General features: G+C 43.0%; 1 protein-coding gene across 2 annotated transcripts in view; it reads right to left on the reverse strand.

Moving 5' to 3' along the window:
• Positions 1–22,958, reverse strand: part of LOC137339542 (triple functional domain protein) — a 522,426-nt gene that overhangs the window by 8,731 nt on the left and 490,737 nt on the right. For both annotated transcript variants that reach the window (XM_068001904.1, XM_068001903.1), the window contains 5 exons: positions 21,233–21,260; positions 20,023–20,185; positions 19,803–19,924; positions 17,871–17,949; positions 15,636–15,836 (listed from right to left, as the gene is read on the reverse strand). In XM_068001904.1, coding sequence (XP_067858005.1) covers positions 15,636–15,836; positions 17,871–17,949; positions 19,803–19,924; positions 20,023–20,185; positions 21,233–21,260 — 593 coding nt within the window. The remainder of the gene's footprint in view (positions 1–15,635; positions 15,837–17,870; positions 17,950–19,802; positions 19,925–20,022; positions 20,186–21,232; positions 21,261–22,958) is intronic.

A 22,958-nucleotide genomic window follows, 5' to 3' on the forward strand; every position in this document is an offset into this window, starting at 1 on the left:
ACTGGGTATTGTGCAATGAGAAAGGATTAATTAACAATCTTGTTGTGCGGGGTCCCTTAGGGAAGAGCGACCATAACATGATAGAATTCCTCATTAAGATGGAGAGTGAAGTAGTTGAATCCGAAACTAGGGTCCTGAATCTAAATAAAGGAAATTACGAAAGTATGAGGTGCGAGTTGGCTATGACAGATTGGGGAACTTTACTAAAAGGGATGATGGTGGATAGGCAATGGCTAATATTTAAAGAACGTGTGCAGGAATTACAACAATTATTCATACCTGTCTGGTGCAAAAATAAAACAGGAAAGGTGGCTCAACCGTGGCTTACAAAAGAAATTAGTGATAGTATTAGATCCAAAGGAGGAGGCATATAAAATTGCCACAAAAAGCGGCAAGCCTGAGGATTGGGAGCAGTTTAGAATTCAGCAAAGGAGGACAAAGAGATTGAAAAATAGAGTAAGAGAGTAAACTAGCAGGGAACATAAAAACTGACCGTAAAAGCTTCTATAAATATGTCGAGAAAAAGATTAGTGAAGACAAATGTAGGTCCCTTACAGTCAGAAATGGGGGAAATTATAATGGGGAACAAAGAAATGGCAGAACAATTAAACACATACTTTGGTTCTGTTTTCACAAAGGAGGACACAAATAACCTTCCAGAAATGTTAGGGGAAACAAGGGTCTAGTGAGAGGGCGGAACTGAAGGAAACCAGCATTAGTAAAAAAATAGTGCTAGGGAAATTAATGGGGCTAAAGGTTGACAAATCCCCAGGGCCTGATAATCTACATCCCAGAGTACTAAAGGAAGTGGCCCTGGAAATAGTGGATGCATTGATGATCATCTTCCAAAGTTCTATAGACTCTGGAATAGTTCCTACAGATTGGAGGATGGCAAATGTATCCCCACTATTTAAAAAAGGAGGGAGAGAAAATACAGGGAATTACAGACCAGTCAGCCTAACATCAGTAGTGGGGAAAATGCTAGAGTCTATTATAAAAGATGTGATAACAGAACACTTGGAGGGCATTAACGGGATTGGATAAAGTCAGCATGGATTTATGAAAGGGAAATCATGCTTAACAAATCTACTGGAGTTTTTTGAGCATGTAACTAGTAGGATAGGGAAGAACCAGTGGATGTGGTGTACTTGGATTTTCAAAAGGCTTTTGATAAGGTCACACACAAGAGGTTAGTGTGCAAAATTAAAGCACATGGGATTGGGGGGAATATACTGGCATGGATTGAGAATTGGTTGACAGACAGGAAACAGAGAGTAGGAATAAATGGGTCTTTTTCCGGGTGGCAGGCAGTGACTAGTGAGGTACCGTAGGGATCAGTGCTTGGGCCCCAGCTATTCACAATATATATCAATGATTTGGATGAGGGAACTAAATGTAACATTTCCAAGTGTGCAGACGACACAAAGCTGGGGTGGAATGTGAGCTGTGAGGAGGATGCAAAGAGGCTCCAATGTGATTTAGACAAGTTGAGTGAGTGGGCAAGAACATGGCAGATGCAGCATAACGTGGATAAATGTGAGGTTATCCACCCTTGGTTGTAAAAACAGAAAGGCATCTGAATGGTGATAGATTGGGAAAAGGGGAGGTGCAACGAGAGCTGGAAGTCCTTGTACACCAGTCGCTGAAAGCGAGCATTCAGGTGCAGCAAGCAGTTAGGAAGGTGAATGGTATTTTGGCCTTAATTGCAAGAGGATTTGAGCACAGGAGCAGGGATGTCTTAGTGCAGTTATACAGGGCCTTGATGAGACCACACCTGGAGTATTGTGTGCAGTTTTGGTCTCCTTATCTGAGGAAGGATGTCCTTGCCATGGAGGGAGTGCAACGAAGGTTTACCAGACTGATTCCTGGGATGGCAGGACTGACGTATGAGGAGAGGTTGGGTCAACTAGGCCTATATTCAATAGTAAACAATTTTACAACACCAAGTTATAGTCCAACAATTTTATTTGAAAATCACAAGCTTTCGGAGGCTTCCTCCTTCCTCAGGTGAATGTGGAAATGAAATCCTCGAACCTTTCGCATTTATAAGAGGATTTCATTTCCACATTCGCCTGAGGAAGGAGGAAGCCTCCGAAAGCTTGTGATTTTCAAATAAAATTGTTGGGCTATAACTTGGTGTTGTAAAATTGTTTACAATTGTCAACCCCAGTCCATCACCGGCATCTCCACATCATATATTCACGAGCGTTTAGAAGAATGAGAGGTGATCTCATCGAAACATATAAAATTTTAACAGGACTAGACAGACTAGATGCAGGGAGGATGTTCCCGATGGCTGGGGAGTCCAGAACCAGGGGTCACAGTCTCAGGATACGGGGTATGCCATTTAGAACCGAGATGAGGAGAAATTTCTTCACTCAGAGGGTGGTGAACCTGTGGAATTCTCTACCATAGAAGGCAGTGGAGACCAAGTCATTAGATGTATTCAAGAAGGAGACAGATATATTTCTTAATGCTAAAGGGATCAAGGGATATGGGGAAAAAGCTGGAACAGAGTACTGAGTTAGATGATCAGCCATGATCATTTTAAATGGTGGAGCAGGCTCGAAGGGTCGAATGGCCTACTCTTCCTCCTATTTTCTATGTTTCGAGAGTATTGTGTCCAATTCTGGGCACCACACTTTAGGAAGGATGTGAAACGTAGAAAATAGGAGCAGGAGTAGGCCATTCGGCCCTTCCAGCCTGCTCCGCCATTCAATATGATCATGGCTGATCCTCTATCTCAATACCATATTCCCGCTCTCTCCTCATACCCCTTGGTGCCTTTTGTGTCTCGAAATCTATCTAACTCCTTCTTGAATACATCTAATGACTTGGCCTCCACTGCCTTCTGTGGTAGAGAATTCCACAGGTTCACCACCCTCTGAGTGAAGAAATTTCTCCTCATCTCAGTCCTGAATGTCCTACCCCCTTTCCTGAGACTGTGACTCCTTGTTCTGGACCCCCCCCACCCCCCCCCCCCACCCCAGCCAGGGGAAACATTTTCCCTGCAACCAGTCTGTCTAGCCCTGCCAGAATTTTATATGCTTCAATGAGATCCCCTTTCTCTTCTAAACTCGAGTGAATACAGGCCGAGTCGGCCCAATCTCTCCTCATACGACAGTCCTGCCATCCCAGGAATCAGTCTGGTGAAGGCCTTAGAGAGAGTGCAGAAGAGATTTAATAGAACGATTCCAGGGATGAGGGATAGACTGGAGAGGCTGGGATTGTCTCCTTAGAGCAGAGAAGGTTGAGAGGAGAATTGATAGAAATGTTCAAAATCATGAGGGGTCGAGACAAAGAAAAACTGTTCCCATTGGCGGAAGGGTCAAGAACCAGAGGACACAGATTTAAAGTGACTGGCAAGAGAACCAAAGGCGACATGAGGAAAACCTTTTTTACGCAGCAAGTGGTTATGATCTGGAATGCACTGCCTGAGAGGGTGGTGGACGCAGATTCAATCATGGCTTTCAAAAGTGAATTGGATAAGTACTTGAAGGGAAAAAATTTGCAAGGTTACGGGGAAAGGGCGCAGGAGTGAGCCTGGATTGTTCTTGCAGAGCGACTGCATGGGTTTGATGGACCGAATGGCCTCCTTCTGTACTGTAACCATTGTATGATTCGCCACACACACTACATATATTACATATAATATGACACCAGAGAGTAAGTTTTTTGTAATCTTATCTCAAGAAGTTCAGATGATGGTCACAAACTGCTCAAACTTTGTCTACGGGGTTTATGTTATCTAAATTGCTTTATTGGATTACAGAAGTCTTGCAGTCAGCTCCCAGGTATTTATTACTCTGTATGGAACTGATAATGTATATGTTCATGTTACTCTACTTAAACCATACTTTCAAAGCCGATGCAATTTTAGGATTTTTTAAATTTAAAGGCTGTACATACATTAAAATTTATAAAATGGTCCCTGATTTTCTCCCTGATGGCACCATTAACAATTAAGTAGTTTATTCACAGATGTGCTTTTAGTAGCCCAATACTAAATCTGTATTGCTTTGTATACAGTAATATTTTTATTTTATTAAACAACCATTTGATATAAAATGTAAAACTATTAATAGCCAGACCTATCTTCTTGGAAAATAGTAGTTGCTGTTATCCAAACCATACACATATCCTTGTGATGCAGCTACCATCTGTTATTCTCACATGCCAAAGCTCAAGATGTCACTTGTGTATTCGCAACTTTGCAACAGAATAAATGCGAAGTGTATTTTGCTGATTTGCTGAACAATGTAAAATGTTATAAATCTGCACTTTTACTGGTGTCTCTCAGTTGTTCTTTGTTACCCTAATTTCTGCTTCAGAATTGCTAGAGGCAGCTGGCGCACAGACATTCATGTCATGGGACGTTTTACTACGTTAAAGGTGCTACATAACAACAACTTGCATTCATATAGGGGACTCGATTGTAAGGGGAATAGACAGGCGTTTCTGCGGACGCAACCGAGACTTCAGGATGGTATGTTGCCTCCCTGGTGCAAGGGTCAAGGATGTCTCGGAGCGGCTGCAGGACATTCTGGAGGGGGAGGGTGAACAGCCAGTTGTCGTGGTGCATATAGGTACCAACGATATAGGTAAAAAACAGGATGAGGTCCTACAAGCTGAATTTAGGGAGTTAGGAGTTAAACTAAAAAGTAGGACCTCAAAGGTAGTAATCTCAGGATTGCTACCAGTGCCACGGGCTAGTCAGAGTAGGAATGACAGGATAGCTAGGATGAATACGTGGCTTGAGAGATGGTGCAAGAGGGAGGGATTCAAATTCCTGGGACATTGGAACCGGTTCTGGGGGAGGTGGGACCAGTACAAATTGGACGGTCTGCTTCTGGGCAGGACTCGAACCAATGTCCTAGGGGGAGTGTTTGCTAGTGCTGTTGGGGAGGGTTTAAACTAAAGTGGCAGGGGGAATGGGAACCGATGCAGGAAGTCAGTGGGAAGTAAAGTGGTGACAGAAACAAAAGGCAGTAAGGGAGAGTGTACAAAACATGATCGGACAGATGGTCTGAGAAAGCAGGGCAAAGACCAAGGGAAGTCTAGATTAAACTGCATTTATTTCAATGCAAGAAGTCTGATGGGCAAGGTAGATGAACTCAGGGCATGGATGGGTACATGGGACTGGGATGTTATAGCTATTACTGAAACATGGCTAAGGGAGGGGCAGGACTGGCAGCTCAATGTTCCAGGGTACAGATGCTATAGGAAAGATAGAGCAGGAGGTAAGAGAGGAGGGGGAGTTGCGTTCTTGATTAGGGAGAACATCACGGCAGTAGTGAGAGAGGATATATCCGAGGGTTCGCCCACGGAGTCTATATGGGTAGAACTGAAAAATAAGAAGGGAGAGATCACCTTGATAGGATTGTACTACAGACCCACAAAAAAGTCAACGGGAAATTGAGGAGCAAATATGTAAGGAGATTACAGACAGCTGCAAGAAAAATAGGGTGGTAATAGTAGGGGACTTTAACTTTCCCAACATTGACTGGGACAGCCATAGCATTAGGGGCTTGGCTGGAGAGAAATTTGTTGAGTGTATTCAGGAGGAATTTCTCATTCAGTATGTGGATGGCCCAACGAGAGAGGGGGCAAAACTCGACCTCCTCTTGGGAAATAAGGAAGGGCAGGTGACAGAAGTGTTAGTGAGGGATCACTTTGGGACCAGTGATCATAATTCCATTAGTTTTAAGATAGCTATGGAGAATGATAGGTCTGGTCCAAAAGTTAAAATTCTAAATTGGGGAAAGGCCAATTTTGATGGCATTAGACAGGAAATTTCAGAAGTTGATTGGGAGAGTCTGTTGGCAGGCAAAGGGACGTCTGGTAAGTGGGAGGCTTTCAAAAGTATGTTAACCAGGGTTCAGAGTAAGCACATTCCTTATAAAGTGAAGGGCAAGGCTGGTAGAAGTAGGGAACCTTGGATGACTCGGGAGATTGAGGCCCTCGTCAGAAAGAAGAAGGAGGCATATGACATGCATAGGCAGCTGGGATCAAGTGGATCCCTTGAAGAGTATAGAGATTGCCGGAGTAGAGTTAAGACAGAAATCAGGAGGGCAAAAAGGGGACATGAGATTGCTTTGGCAGATAAGGCAAAGGAGAATCCAAAGAGCTTCTACAAATACATAAAGGGCAAAAGAGTAACTAGGGAGAGAGTAGGGCCTCTTAAGGATCAACAAGGTCATCTATGTGCGGAACCACAAGAGATGGGTGAGATCCTCAATGAATATTTCGCATCGGTATTTACGGTTGAGAAAGGCATGGATGTTAGGGAACTTGGGGAAATAAATAGTGATGTCTTGAGGAGTGTACATATTACAGAGAGGAAGGTGCTGGAAGTCATAACGCGCATCAAGGTAGATAAATCTCCGGGACCTGATGAAATGTATCCCAGGACGTTATGGGAGGTTAGGGAGGAAATAGCGGGTCCCCTAGCAGAGATATTTGAATCATCGACAGCTACAGGTGAGGTGCCTGAAGATTGGAGGGTAGCAAATGTTGTGCCTTTGTTTAAGAAGGGCGGCAGGGAAAAGCCTGGGAACTACAGACCGCTGAGCCTGACATCTGTAGTGGGTAAGTTGTTAGAGGGTATTCTGAGAGACAGGATCTACGGGCATTTGGAGAGGCAGGGACTGATTAGGAACAGTCAGCATGGTTTTGTGAGAGGAAAATCATGTCTCACAAATTTGATTGAGTTTTTTGAAGGAGTAACCAAGAAGATAGATGAGGGCTGTGCAGTAGACGTGGTTCACATGGACTTTAGCAAAGCCTTTGACAAGGTACAGCATGGTAGGCTGTTACATAAGGTTAGATCTCACGGGATCCAAGGTGAGGTAGCCAATTGGATACAAAATTGGATTGACGGCAGAAGACTGGAGGCCTGTGACCAGCGGTGTGCCTCAGGGATCGGTGCTGGGTCTGCTGTTATTTGTTATTTATATTAATGATTTGGATGAGAATTTAGGAGGCATGGTTAGTAAGTTTTTTTTTTATTCGTTCACGGGATGTGGGCGTCGCTGGCAAGGCCGGCATTTATTGCCCATCCCTAATTGCCCTCGAGAAGGTGGTGGTGAGCCGCCTTCTTGAACCGCTGCAGTCCATGTGGTGACGGTTCTCCCACAGTGCTGTTAGGAAGGGAGTTCCAGGATTTTGACACAGCGACAATGAAGGAACGGCGATATATTTCCAAGTCGGGATGGTGTGCGACTTGGAGGGGAACGTGCAGGTGGTGTTGTTCCCATGCGCCTGCTGCCCTTGTCCTTCTAGGTGGTAGAGGTCGCAGGTTTGGGAGGTGCTGTCGAAGAAGCCTTGGCGAATTGCTGCAGTGCATCCTGTGGATGGTGCACACTGCAGCCACAGTGCGCCGGTGGTGAAGGGAGTGAATGTTTAGGGTGGTGGATGGGGTGCCAATCAAGCGGGCTGCTTTATCTTGGATGGTGTCGAGCTTCTTGAGTGTTGTTGGAGCTGCACTCATCCAGGCAAGTGGAGAGTATTCCATCACACTCCTGACTTGTGCCTTGTAGATGGTGGAAAGGCTTTGGGGAGTCAGGATGTGAGTCACTCACCGCAGAATACCCAGCCTCTGACCTGCTCTCGTAGCCACAGTATTTATATGGCTGGTCCAGTTAAGTTTCTGGTCAATGGTGACCCCCAGGATGTTGATGGTGGGGGATTCGGCGATGGTAATGCCGTTGAATGTCAAGGGGAGGTGGTTAGACTCTCTCTTGTTGGAGATGGTCATTGCCTGGCACTTATCTGGCGCGAATGTTACTTGCCACTTATCAGCCCAAGCCTGGATGTTATCCAGGTCTTGCTGCATGCAGGCTCGGACTGCTTCATTATCTGAGGGGTTGCGAATGGAACTGAACACTGTGCAGTCATCAGCGAACATCCCCATTTCTGACCTTATGATGGAGGGAAGGTCATTGATGAAGCAGCTGAAGATGGTTGGGCCTAGGACACTGCCCTGAGGAACTCCTGCAGCAATGCCCTGGGGCTGAGATGATTGGCCTCCAACAACCACTACCATCTTCCTTTGTGCTAGGTATGACTCCAGCCACTGGAGAGTTTTCCCCCTGATTCCCATTGACTTCAATTTTACTAGGGCTCCTTGGTGCCACACTCGGTCAAATGCTGCCTTGATGTCAAGGGCAGTCACTCTCACCTCACCTCTGGAATTCAGCTCTTTTGTCCATGTTTGGACCAAGGCTGTAATGAGGTCTGGAGCCGAGTGGTCCTGGCGGAACCCAAACTGAGCATCGGTGAGCAGGTTATTGGTGAGTAAGTGCCGCTTGATAGCACTGTCGACGACACCTTCCATCACTTTGCTGATGATTTAGAGTAAACTGATGGGGCGGTAATTGGCCGGATTGGATTTGTCCTGCTTTTTGTGGACAGGACATACCTGGGCAATTTTCCACATTGTCGGGTGGATGCCAGTGTTGTAGCTGTACTGGAACAGCTTGGCTAGAGGCGCAGCTAGTTCTGGAGCACAAGTCTTCAGCACTACAGCTGGGATGTTGTCAGGGCCCATAGCCTTTGCTGTATCCAGTGCACTCAGCCGTTTCTTGATATCACGTGGAGTGAATCGAATTGGCCTAAGACTGGCTTCCGTGATGGTGGGAATATCGGGAGGAGGCTGAGATGGATTATCCACTCGGCACTTCTGGCTGAAGATGGTTGCAAACGCTTCAGCCTTGTCTTTTGCACTCACGTGCTGGACTCCGCCATCATTGAGAATGGGGATGTTTGCAGAGCCTCCTCCTCCCGTTAGTTGTTTAATTGTCCACCACCATTCACGACTGGATGTGGCAGGACTGCAGAGCTTTGATCTGATCCCTTGGTTGTGGAATCGCTTAGCTCTGTCTATAGCATGTTGCTTCCGCTGTTTAGCATGCATGTAGTCCTGAGTTGTAGCTTCACCAGGTTGGCACCTCATTTTTAGGTACGCCTGGTGCTGCTCCTGGCATGCTCTTTTACACTCCTCATTGAACCAGGGTTGATCCCCTGGCTTGTTGGTAATGGTAGAGTGAGGAATATGCCGGGCCATGAGGTTACAGATTGTGCTGGAATACAATTCTGCTGCTGCTGATGGCTCACAGCGCCTCATGGATGCCCAGTTTTGAGCTGCTAGATCTGTTCTGAATCTATCCCATTTCGCACGGTGGTAGTGCCACACAACACGTTGGATGGTGTCCTCAGTGCGAAGACGGGATTTCATCTCCACGAGGACTGTGCGGTGGTCACTCCTACCAATACTGTCATGGACAGATGCATTTGCGACAGGTAGATTGGTGAGGACGAGGTCAAGTAAGTTTTTCCCTCGTGTTGGTTCGCTCACCACCTGCCGCAGGCCCAGTCTAGCAGCTATGTCCTTCAGGACTCGGCCAGCTCGGTCAGTAGTGGTGCTACCGAGCCACTCTTGGTGATGGACATTGAAGTCCCCCACCCAGAGTACATTTTGTACCCTTGCTACCCTCAGTGCTTCCTCCAAGTGGTGTTCAACATGGAGGAGGACTGATTCATCAGCTGAGGGAGGACGGTAGGTGGTAATCAGCAGGAGGTTTCCTTGCCTATGTTTGACCTGAAGTTTGCAGATGACACCAAGATTGGTGGCATTGTGGACAGTGAAGAAGGTTATCTAGGATTGCAACGGGATCTTGATAAATTGGGCCAGTGGGCCGATGAATGGCAGATGGAGTTTAATTTAGGTAAATGTGAGGTGATGCATTTTGGTAGATCAAATCGGGCCAGGACCTACTCCGTTAATGGTAGGGCATTGGGGAGAGTTATAGAACAAAGAGATCTAGGAGTACAGGTTCATAGCTCCTTGAAAGTGGAGTCACAGGTGGATAGGGTGGTGAAGAAGGCATTCGGCATGCTTGGTTTCATTGGTCAGAACATTGAATATAGGAGTTGGGATGTCTTGTTGAAGTTATACAAGACATTAGTTAGGCCACACCTGGAATACTGTGTACAGTTCTGGTCACCCTATTATCGAAAGGATATTATTAAACTAGAAAGAGTGCAGAAAAGATTTACTAGGATGCTACCGGGACTTGATGGTTTGACTTATAGGGAGAGGTTGGATAGACTGAGACTTTTTTCCCTGGAGAGTAGGAGGTTAAGGGGTGATCTTATAGAAGTCTATAAAATAATGAGGGGCATAGATAAGGTCGATAGTCAAAATCTTTTCCCAAAGGTAGGGGAGTCTATAACGAGGGGGCATAGATTTAAGGTGAGAGGGGAGAGATACAAAAGGGTCCAGAGGGGCAATTTTTTCACTCAAAGGGTGGTGAGTGTCTGGAACGAGCTGCCAGAGGCAGTAGTAGAGGCGGGTACAATTTTGTCTTTTAAAAAGCATTTGGACAGTTACATGGGTAAGATGGGTATAGAGGGATATGGGCCAAGTGCAGGCAACTGGGACTAGCTTAGTGGTATAAACTGGGCGACATGGACATGTTGGGCCGAAGGGCCTGTTTCCATGTTGTAAACGTCTATGATTCTATAGCGCCCTTAACATAGCAAAATGTCCCAAGGCGCTTCACAGGAGCAATTATCGAACAAACGCAATTTAAGGGCTCATGGAGTTGGGAGTAACATATTAGCATGGATAGAAGATTGGTTAACGGACAGAAAACAGAAAGTAGGGATAAACATGTCATTTTCAGGTTGGCAGGCTATAATTAGTGGGGTACTTGGGCCTCAGCTATTTACAATCTATATTAATGATTTGGATGAAGGGACCGAATGTAATGAATCCAAGTTTGCTGATGATACAAAGCTAGGTGGGAAAGTAAGCAGTGAGGATACAAAGGGGGAAAAATTGGATAAGGGCCGTTTTTGGGCGCAGCTAGCGTGATGTGCTATTACCCCACGCCCAATGGCCTCAGCACAGGCAGGACGCAAGCTTGGGCCCACCTGAGGACTCACCTGCAATCAGCGTTCCATTCCAGGCCTTGCATGTGGAATCAATGCAATTTGCACTTTCCACCACCAGGGCAGCTCAATCTCTTAAAGGGAGGTTGTTTCTTAGAAATCTCTTATAGATAGCTGGCACCTGTTATTTGCTGAAAATAACACTCTACTGTCTGCATGGAGTCTGAAAGGAGACCAGACATCGCACACGTAAAACACAGATGCAGGTCCCATCCCTATGTTTAGACACTGATGAGTTTTGTTCAAACATTGAATAAGGGTTGCACACTACTGAATCTGCCGATCTGAGTTTGTATCAGGCCTGCGAGAGTGCATGCACCAAGGTTCTCTGCTGATGCACTAGAGGTCTCGGTGCAAGAGGTGGACGGAAGGAGGGACATCCTATATCCTCAGGGGTGGTGGGGGCAAGAGGCCCTCCAGACATTTATCCAAAAGGCAGTGGGAGGCAGCGGGGGACGAAGGAAATTCCAGGTGCACAGCATCATGAACACTGATGCAGTGCAGGAAGAAGTTCAATGCTTTGACATGAGTGGTCAAGGTGAGTGAGGTCAACTGTCAAGTGGCGTCTCCTACCAACTGCACCATTCACTACACCCCCCATCACCCACATACCAACAAACTCACTTTTTCCATCAGTACCCAACTCTTCCAACCAGATGCTTCCTCTCACCCTTACACATTACCACTGTTTCAAGCCACCCACCCACAACTCACAGGCCACACACATTGGCAGCTATTCAACCATGACAGGCACATCACCCAGACACACGTCCCGCTTTCTTGCAGGAGAAGGTGGCGCATATCAGGAGGCAGCAAGTGGCATTTAGCCCCTCGAGCCTGTTCCGCCATTCAATGAGATCATGGTGGACCTGTGACCTAACTCCATATACCCGCCTTAGCCCCATATCCTTTAATACCCTTGGTTCACAGAAATCTATCAATCTAAGATTTAACATTCACAAATGAGCTAGCATCAACTGCCATCTGCAGAAGAGCGTTCCAAACATCTCTCACCCTTTGCGTGTAGAAGCATTTCCTAACTTCACTCCTGCACGTCCTGGCTCTAAATGTTAGGCTATGTCCCCGCGTCCTAGTATTGAAGTCTAGGAGACCTCCAAAAACAGTTACAAATGTCTCGGCAGCCAGAAGCAATAATCCAGCCACTAACCTGTAAATCCAGCATGGTCCCTTTAAATAGCGCTGGTGGGGGGTCCTCCAGGCACTCTAAGACATGTTCAGATGGTCGGGGTTAAAACTGTGCATTGAGTTGAGCGTTAAGTGCCAAAATGGTGTCTAGCACTTTAAATCAGTGTTGTACACTGTTTGAAGCCATTTTCTCCCTACTTTCCATGATTCCAGCATTCGTTATCTGCGCCTGCGCTAACTCCTTTACCAAGATGGCGTCTGGCCCACGCCACGCTGGAAACGTGCATGTGCATCCAAGGCGGCATCTTGGATGTCGGAGAGGTCGTGTAGTGCTGAAACAACGGGCGCTACACGGCCCAATTTAGCGCCCAATGAGTTTGCAAAAGGATATAGACAGGTTAGGTGAGTGGGCAAGAAAGTGGCAGATGGAGTATAATGTGGGGAAATGTGAGGTTATTCACTCTGGCAGGAAGAATAGAAAAACAGAATATTTTTTAAATGGTGAGAAACTAGTAAATGTTGATGTCCAGAGAGACTTGTGTGTCCTGGTACAAGAAACACAAAAAGTTAGTATGCAGGTACAGCAGGCAATTAGGAAAGCAAATGGCATGTTGGCCTTTATTGCAAGAGGGTTGGAGTACAAGAGTATGGAAGTCTTACTACAATTGTACAGGGATCTGGTGAGACCTCACCTGGAGTACTGCGTTTAGTTTTGGTCTCCTTATCTAAGGAAGGTATACTTGCCTTAGAGGCGGTGCAAAGGAGGTTCAACTGGATTAATTCCTGGGATGAGAGAGTTATCCTATGAGGAGGGGTTGAGTAGAATGGGCCTATATTCTCTGGAGTTCAGAAGAATGAGAGGTGATCTCATTAAAACATATAAGATTCTGGGGGGGCTTGTCAGGGTAGATGCTGAGAGGTTATTTCCCCTGGTTCGAGAGTCTAGAACTAGAGGGCATAGTCTCAGGATAAGGGTTGGCCATTTAAGACTGAGATGAGGAGGAATTTCTTCACTCAGAGGGTTGTGAATCTTTGGAATTCTCTACTCCAGAGGGCTGTGGATGCTGAGTCATTGAGTATATTCAAGGCTGAGATAGATAGATTTTTGGACTCTAGGGGAATCAAGGAATATGGGGATTGGGCAGGAAAGTGGAGTTGAGGTCGAAGATCAGCCATGATCTTATTGAATAGCGGAGCAGGCTCGAGGGGCCGTATGGATTACTCCTACTCCTATTTCTTATGTTCTTAAAATTTGACACTGAGCTACATAAGGAGATATTAGGACAGGTGCCTTGGTCACAAAAGTAGATTTTAAGGAACATCTTAAAGGAGAAGAGAGAAGTAGGGAGCTGGAGAAGTTTAGGGAAGGAATTCCAGAGCTTTGGGCCTAGGCAGTTGAAGGCACAGCCACCAATGGTGGAGCGAAGAAAATCGGGGAGGTGCAACAGGCCAGAATTGGAGGAGTGCAGAGATCTCAGAGGGTTGTATGGCTGGAGGAGGTTGCAGAGATAGGGAGGGGCAAGGCAATGGAGGTATTTGATAACCAGGATGAGAATTTTAAAATCGAAACGTTTCCAGACCCGGAGCCAGTGTAGGTCAGCGGGCACAGGGGTGATTGGTGATCGGGATTTGGTGCAAGGTAGGATGGGGCAGCAGAGGTTTGGATGAGCTCAAGTTTATGGACGACGCAAGGTGGGAGGCTGGCCAGGAGAGCATTGGAATAGTCGAGTCTAGAGGTAACAAAGTCATGGATAAGGATTTCAGTTGAGGCAGGAGCAGAGACAGGTGATGTTACGGAGGTGGAAGTAGGCAGGCTTTGTGATGGACAGGATATGCAGTCAGAAGCTCAGCTCAGTGTCAAATAGGACGCCAAGGTTACGAGCGGTCTGGTTCAGCCTCAGACAGTGCAAGTTGTTATTGTTGTTGGAAGAGGCTTCTTCATATCACATCAAGGGTGCTATTCTAAATATTTCCCCCCAGACTCCCACTAACCAGTAAGTTTTAACGTATAAACCATGGTAACACGGGGCAAGTAAAAGACACTGATAATTATTAAGCTATCTCCCTTTATACAATTTAGGATTATATGTAACAAATTAGTGGAATGCACTTTCCCTTTAAACAATCCAAGTAACAGGGATCAAACACATCACCACAGATGTTACGTCTTGCTATTCACCAATTCTAGGAAGTCTACAACCATTAGAATTGATGATATTTCAATCTAATTAAGCTGTTTGGTCCTCACGCCACTCACACCCTTTGTGAATTCTACAGCTGCCAACAACATGTGTATATGAATGTTCGCAGCAGTAGAATTACTCGCAGTGAGATGGAAATAGTAAATTCAGCCATCACAATAAGCTTTCAGTATTTTTTTGGAAAATCTCAGAACCCATGAAAATTCTGGTTTTGCGGAAATTAAACATTTTTTTAGTAAGTTCTACATCTACAGAGATCCAATGATCAATCTGCTGCTGCGGCAACATGGAATTGAAAGGCTCTATTACACTCGGCTGAATTTCTGTTTCTAAACATAAAAGTTCTTCCCTGAAAATTGGCAGAAGCTTATTTCACTTAATAGCTGTACATTTAGAAATCCTAAAGGAAATGTTAATCCCACCCACGGAAGCACACAGCCTTAAAACAACATAGAAAGTACCTCCTATTACAATGGAGAATGACAAAGTACTATCTATATAACAGTGAAGCATTTTGACAAACAAAACATATGAACAGATATTGTCGAGGGGCACTCAGGAAGATTTCAGTAACCTGATTTTCCAGAGTTTATAAAATTTGTTGTTTCCTTTCACATGTTGTACTTACAGTTTGCTATAGCATTATACTTTAAAAGTATATGGCCTAGAGATTTGGCCGCACGTTTACCAGCGTTAAATGGTCTTCTGAGCCTCCAATATGGTGGGCAGGAAGCGCATACTCATCAGACTAAATCCCTTTCCTCCTCCACAGCTCCTACTCTCTCACTATTAAGAAAGTATTCTGATGTGTCTCTCTCCGATCCAAAGTGGATGACTTCACACTCCCCCAAAATGAACTCCATCTGCGATAGTTTTGCCCACTCACTTTGTCTGTCTATGTCTCTTTGCAAATTCCTGCTCCCATGTGCACAACTTACTGCATCTCCTAACTTAGTACTGTCTGCAAACTTGGATACACAACTCTCTATTCCTTCATCCAAATCATTAATCTATATGGTGAAAAACTAAGGCCCCAGTACAAATCCCTGAGGAACACCACTTGTCAAATAGAAAAGGTGGAGAGAGTTTCAAAACCCTCTTGTCAGTGGGCTTTGGCAACTCTTTCCATTAGGGCGGTAGACATAGCCTTTCATAGAAACACAGTGCTCCATTTCGGAAAAAGCTAGTGGGAGCAGAATCTCTCTAGTTTTGGAATCACAATGTGCCACTGATGATAATGTGGAGAAGATGGGTTGTCCTGATAAATTGACCCTGCAGCTTTGAAGTGAAATAGAGAAAGGAGGATACAATGGGGTTACAAGAATCATCACTTACAGTTCTAGTACGACTATGTAGTTGGTTGAAGTTTCAAAGGTATCCAGAAGGCCAATGAGCTGGGGATGCTGGAGATTCTGCATAATTCCAAGTTCATGAGTAACCTGGTCCCGTTTCATCATTTTTTTGTTGATGAACTTTGCAGCCACCTCTCGTTTAGTTCCTTTTTGGTCACATCTTTTAACCACAGAGAACCTTCCCCTGAAACAAAAACAAGTTACTGTCAATGTAATAGTCTTCCATATCTCACTAGTTATTATTCAGTTATTATTCAAATATACACATAGAAAATCATCATGTTCAACATATTTCATTAAACAACTAGAATTTAAACAGCAGTTGCAGGTATATTATAGTTCAGAGAATGTGGGTTTAAATCTTAATCCGGGATTTGAGGCCATAATCTAAGATGACACTTCAATGCAGTCTTGAGGGAGTGCTGCATTGACAGAGGTGCTCATTTTTGAATGAAACCCAGGCCCTGTCTGCCTGTTCAGGTTGACGTTAAAGATCCCATCGAATAATTCTAAGAAGAACAGGGAGTTCTTCTGGTGTCCTGGCCAACATTCATCTCATTGCTGTTTGTGGGATTTTGCTATGCACAAATTGGCTGCTATGTTTGCCTACATATATTGACTCCACTTCAAAAATTATGTGTGAAGCACTTTGAGAAGTTTCTCAGTTAAAGAGCTATATTAATGCAAGTCTTTGCTTCAGTTTAGAAAGAAAATTAGAACAAAACAGAACTACCAAGAAAACTATAACAGGCAATTTGCAACCCTGTTGTTAAAGCAGACTCTAATGAAAAAAAATCAAATACCAAAGCTTACTGCACCTTGGAATCTTCCAGCAATACCGCCATAATAGCGTAAGAACTAAATTATGTGGTTTATGTTCTGTCACATATAGGATTGAATCATGAGGTCCTTAATAGCAGGACCTGAAATATGTACACAGGGAAAAGTTTAAAACAGAGTAACTTCACTCTATTTCACTTCATAGTCAAGAATGATACAATGTAGATATTCAAAAGCTCCAGAAACTCTTGTTTACTCCACTATACTGAATAGACTAGGTTTGTATAATTTAAGATAGTAGCTCTCTAGTATTTTAATTACAATCCCATGGTGATTCCATGCTTCTCAAACAGTACACCACAAGTCACTTATTGGTCATGTGGAATAACTGAACTCAGAGGAATAAGTAACTACAGTGCTCCAGCTGATATGAATGCTCAACTATTAAAAGAAGGTTTTTTTATATATGAAAGACGCAAGCCATCACCATTTCTCATAGCTGAGGCAAAAAGACAAGGACATAGTTCATTACAATATGTATAAAGTAACATGTACTTGCTGAGTATTTATCCATCACAGCCTGTGGAATCATGTTATTAATACGAGTGATTTAGCTATCCACTTAAAAGTTTAGTTTGACACTTCTGAGATACTTTATTCTAAATGTGAATTAACTTATCTTAATATAAGTTTAATACTTTACTTTCTGAGTTTTGTGTCAACAGATTCCCTTGCATTTTCTATGCTGTACCATAGTAATTACTGAGGCCCAATGTCAACCTGGAATGCAGTCAGTTTCTAACAGAGCACACTTATTCATTTGTTTTGCTTTTGGGTGTATTTGAACTCTTTAGTGGTTTGGTAGTTTGCCAAGTGTGCTCAAATCCATACTCCCTACTAATGCTGTTAATCGCAGGTTCACTGCCCTGTGAAACAAAAGATCCATGGAGCACTTGAGTACCTTTACTGTTCTTAACTGAAATATATAGGAAGTAACCACTTATTCTACATTGCTAAAGGACACTCATAGGACTTCTAGAAATATCTTTATCACTGAAGAGTTTGCTTTTGCAATAAGTAAAAGATGGTATGCCAAGTGCTTTAATCTCTTCTTGGTAGTTCTGATTTCATTAGTTTTTTGTTAGACATGTACCTTAGCTGTTTCTGTTATTAGAGAAAGACTGTCTGGTAAATCTAAAGGATCATACATTGTAATGTTCTCATTGCCTTCTACTTATGAGTGCCTGTGACACTAATTAAATCTGAATGGTGCATCAACAAGAGTGTTTATCAGGATAAGGGAAAGGGCATCACTTACAAGAAACTGACAGTAACATATTAAATAGGACCACTGAGACTTTATATAAGACAAAATAGGATTTTGAACGTTTTTCAAAGAAATAAAAATCAATGGGAATGATGAGAATGGAAAGGTTACCTGCCAATTTCTGCTACTTCAGTGTAAGCAGAATCAAAGTTATCCTTCCAGATGACCCTTATTCCGTCACTTCCAGGTCCTGAAAGATGAAAAATGAAATCATTTATACCATTAATTCAGTGGGGGTTTGATAAATTAGTTCAATCTCTGCTTTTGAAGTGAAAGCAGCCAGAATACCAATGGATGGTTGCTGATTGCATCCATTGGCTTCAAAGAATCATGACAGCAAATCATCCTTTATTCCCTACTGTACTTTTCCACATAATGCTGTGAGACTCAATATTTGTGGGTGCTCACATGCAATGGGTACATACAGCATTTGAAGCACTTAGCTAACAGGCAGGTTGCTTTTTACCTCTTCCCGAGACCTGCTCATCATCTACTTGTTTCTGTATATCCAGTGATAACAGATTAATTACAGAACACAGTGGAGATTGAACATTTTTACAACTGTAGGTGGGAGCAGCATTATTTTACAGAGGTGCACTGGCTGGAGAGGTGGAGCTGGAGATTTGAGTGGAGTGAGTGGTGGCGAACTTGGAGGGATATAGGGTAAAAGGCTAAAAATAATGTGGCGAATAATCCAAGGGAAGTGAGAAAATAAACTGGAAAATATGTGGTAGAGGTATAGTGAGGGGGTAGATCAGAGACTGTTGTGGGTGAAAGGGAGAACAAATCAATCATTATGATTTGCAAGATCATCTCAGATTACATAGAAATACGTGGAAGTTACAACATGGAAACAAGCCACTCAGCTCAACCAGTCCGTGTTGGCATTTATCCTCCACGCAAACAAATAGTTCGAATCACATTTACTCTTCCTATTCTCATATCCCTTCAACCTCTTTTCCTTCATCTACCTATTGCCCTAGCTCACATCTAACCCTTCTACCAGCACTTTATGCCCCTGAAAAAAATTACCCCCCAGCTTCCTCTCCAACATATAGTCTAACTTGTAACTTTTTCTCGAGACTGTTGCTACTATCAACCTACTCAAAGGCTGGCAATGCTTAGCTCTTGTGCTGCTACTGCTCAGCATATGTTTTTCACCTCTGTGAAGTGCTGTATAACATTTCATTACATTAAAAACACTACATAAATACATGCCGTTATTGTCTATTATTTTCTGATTAAACCGTAGGGTTCTAATACTGCCATCAGTGTTTTTAAAAAATTCATTCTCAGGATGTAGGTATCTCCGGCAAGGCCAGCATTTATTTCCGATCCCTAGTTGCCCTGAGCAGGTGGTGGTGGGCCTTCTTCATGAACCGCAGCAATTTTATACAACTGAGTGGCTTGCTAGGCCACTTTAGAGGGAAGTTAAAAATTAACCAAGTTGGTCTGGAGTCACATATAGGCCAGACCAGGTAAGGACCGCAGGTTTCCTTCCCTAAAGACACACAAAAAAAGTTGGATTTTTACGGCATTCTGACAGCTGCATGGTCACTTTTACTGATACCAGGTTTAATTTACAGATTTTTAAAAAAACGGAATTCACATTCTGAAACTACCATGGTGAGATCTGAACTCATGTCTTCTGGGTTATTAGTCCAGGCTTCTGGATTATTAGTCTATTAACATAGCCGCTATAATACCACAGCACTATCATTATATCAATGTGGGGCATGTGGTTTAACAAGAGACCACATTTGAACTCCTGGACTTATCTACCTGGGATAAAATAAAAATAGGCAGTGGACTTGTCATTAATTCAGATAGCATTGAGAATGCAAAACTTTAGTAACAGCCAAAGGTCAATGACTAGTCAGCAATACAACGTCTGGGATATCCTGGAACAATCAATTAAAAGACCTTTTCTAATGGTGTCTCTCAAGAGAGCAATAACAAATGCCACAGAACCTTTAAGGAGAACAATTTAGATAAATTAGATTCTTACATTATCAAGAGGACAAAATATTTCAAAAATCTCACCTAGAACTCGCAGGATTGCAGAAGAGGAGGCTGATCCCACATCGTTTACAGCTACACATGTGTAAGTACCATCATCATCAGTGGTCACATTCAGTATTTTAAGTGTAGCTTCACCAGAATCACTGTAACCACCATCACATAACAAAATTATCACATTAGTTGTGAAACTATCCCGGAAATCAGCAACTTACTTTCTCGTAACAGAAGGTTTGTTCTATACCTGTACGTAATGCTGTTATGTCCATCATTGGTTAAAACACTGTGGTCTGGGGCCTTCCAAGTTATTGTAGCTTTGGGACGACCACAAACTTTGCATTTCAGGGTAACTGTCTCCCCTGACTCACATGTCACATCAGTCAGTGGGTTGATGAACTCAGGGGGAACTGAGGGGCAAAAAAGGTAGTTTACAGAATCAGTCAGTAAATATATAAGATGTGAAAGGCTGCAAGCAAGACATGAAGTACTTTACAATATAATCCTATTTCAACTGAGATATATGACTGTTCTATGGATGGCAAACTCACTTTTTTTGAATAAGGTGACCATTCACAAACCTGTAAAGTTACAACAAGCTACATTTTTCAATTAAACTGGATAGTACAACAAGAATTTGCTTGGAATTTTACAGGCTTTTATAATTCTATCCCTGTTGAAATGATGGGAATGTCCCATGTTAAGTGGCAGGAAAGGACAAGAGTCGAAGTGGTGGGGAGCACAGAGCTGACATGACAGGAGTAATGGGCAAAATTAGGCTGAAATTGGTAACAAATCTGATGAGTGTTTGCACTGCACAGCACTGCCTCTGAACTAACTGACCCAGAGATAATTTTATGGCAGAAACAAGTCAAAATGCATAATTCCCATTCATTTTGCTAACTAGAGTCTAGATTTAAGATCCACACAATCTCTGTGAGTGTGAACAAGGTAATGAATCTATCCTGGTGTAGCGATTCCCAGGTTTCAAATGCAGTTTCCCGTTAGAGATTCCTTATTGCTATGTGATTCTGACACATTACCTAAGATCATTATAAAGCCAGCCAAAAGAAAAGTGTACACTTTTGGCCCAGACTACGTCATCCAATTGAATATATGAAATGCTTCTCACTCAATTTTCAACCAAAAAACAGCTGTTAATATGTTCTACTTTCAATGACTGTTCTCAGATGTATAACTGTGGAAAAGCTCAACCTGTATATTCAGGAAAATTGCACTGTAAGAGGGAAAGAAAATGACAATAGTCTATTGTGCTGAAACGCCTCACTTCTACTCAGTACCTCCCTTGCCTGGGGAATTGTTGGCATGAACCCAAGTCTTAGAAATCCATAACATAGCACATGGGACCACCAACCTGCTGTACAAAACCCCTACCTTTAAAACAAAACTGTTTATTTGTGCTTTGTGAAATGTGAGAAGTTATTTCAATAACTCACCATCATAGATATAATTAGGGTTCAGGAGCTGAAACGAAAGAAATGAGAATTATTTAGCATAATAATTGTACTATTCATGAATTTTTCATTCCTGATGTTTTCTGTCTTCGCTTTTTAAATCTCCAAAGTTTGCTGGACTGGCAAGATCTCTCACCATTAATCTTTATTGCAGCATTTGTATTTTTCACACCTTTCACATTAATATCTGAAAAATTTTAATTTATGTAATTGCCTGAATTTGAATACCATAGACTACACTAGTTAATGGACACTGTGTTCACAGTAAAATTCATATTATGCAAAATATTTGCTTAGGTATAATTTTTGTTCATTACATAGTCTAATGGGAAACCTGCTCGGTTCTAGGAACAATCTAGACAGTGGTTACTAAGTAGTTATTACATAGAATTACATGGAATTTACAGCACAGAAACAGGCCATTCAGCCCAACCAGTTCATGCTGGTTTTTATGCTCCACACGAGCTTCCTCTCACCCTATTAGCACATTCTTCTATTCCTTTCTCCCTCATGTACTTATCTAGCTTCCCCTTAAATACATCAATGCTATTCGCCTCAACCACTCCATGTGGTAGCAAGTTCCACATTCACACCACTCTGAATAAAAGTTGATTCTCCTGAAATCCTTATTAGCCAACTTAACAGTGCATTCAGTAATGGATTACTGAATGTAAGTTCTTTAAGCAAAAGCAAAGCCAGAATTTGTATTAGCAGCATAAAAATCACAAGTCTATTTTTAAAGCAGGCTTTTCAGTAAAAACTTCAAGTTGGACCTGTTTATGTCACACATCTATATTCTGAGAATATAGAAATGGCAGTTATTCTACATGTCTTTCATTGGCACAAAGCAACTTTGCTGCATACAGATTTTATAACTTTAAACTGGTGAACAGAGCTGCATTCATGTATTTAAGCATGCATGTGAAAGAACTGTGCCCTGCCTGACTACCAAACAGTTTGAGCAAGCAGCATAATTGCTGTTTTCTTGTACTACTCTAAAAATGGCACCAATATCATAACTGTAGCAAAAGACTTGCAACTCATTCCCCAGGTTTTAGAGAAATTATCAGAATATTCTACTGTGACACTTTGTAATGACTGTTAATTAAAATATTTCAAAAGCAGATGGCATAAGTCAGTATACTTTGCATAGCCTCTTGTTATTGCAGCACCATACACCCACTGCTAAGGCAATTGTAAACAATTTTACAACACCAAGTTATAGTCCAGCAATTTTATTTTAAATTCACAAGCTTTCGGAGGCTTCCTCCTTCCTCAGGTAAACGTTTACCTGAGGAAGGAGGAAGCCTCCGAAAGCTTGTGAATTTAAAATAAAATTGCTGGACTATAACTTGGTGTTGTAAAATTGTTTACAATTGTCAACCCCAGTCCATCACCGGCATCTCCACATCACTGCTAAGGCAGTTAGTGGGTTAATGACTTTAGTTATTGGGTGCTAATGGGATATATGCTAGCTAACCAAGTAAATGCCATCAGAGATAGAAGTGGGTATATTATGGAATATTGGTACAGGTTTGATTACCCCATCTTCACTATATTCATGAAATTAGCCCCAATCTCAGGGAAAGTGGAAAACAAAGCCCAGGTGCTTGTCCACAAGGTAGGGGAAAATTGAAAAGAGTCATCCCATTGCTGCTTTCATAGATCATCTTGCTGTCAGTTCAAGAATGACAATGACAGAGGCCTG

This window comes from Heptranchias perlo, chromosome 2, assembly GCF_035084215.1.
Source record: "Heptranchias perlo isolate sHepPer1 chromosome 2, sHepPer1.hap1, whole genome shotgun sequence".
Taxonomy (NCBI): domain Eukaryota; kingdom Metazoa; phylum Chordata; class Chondrichthyes; order Hexanchiformes; family Hexanchidae; genus Heptranchias; species Heptranchias perlo.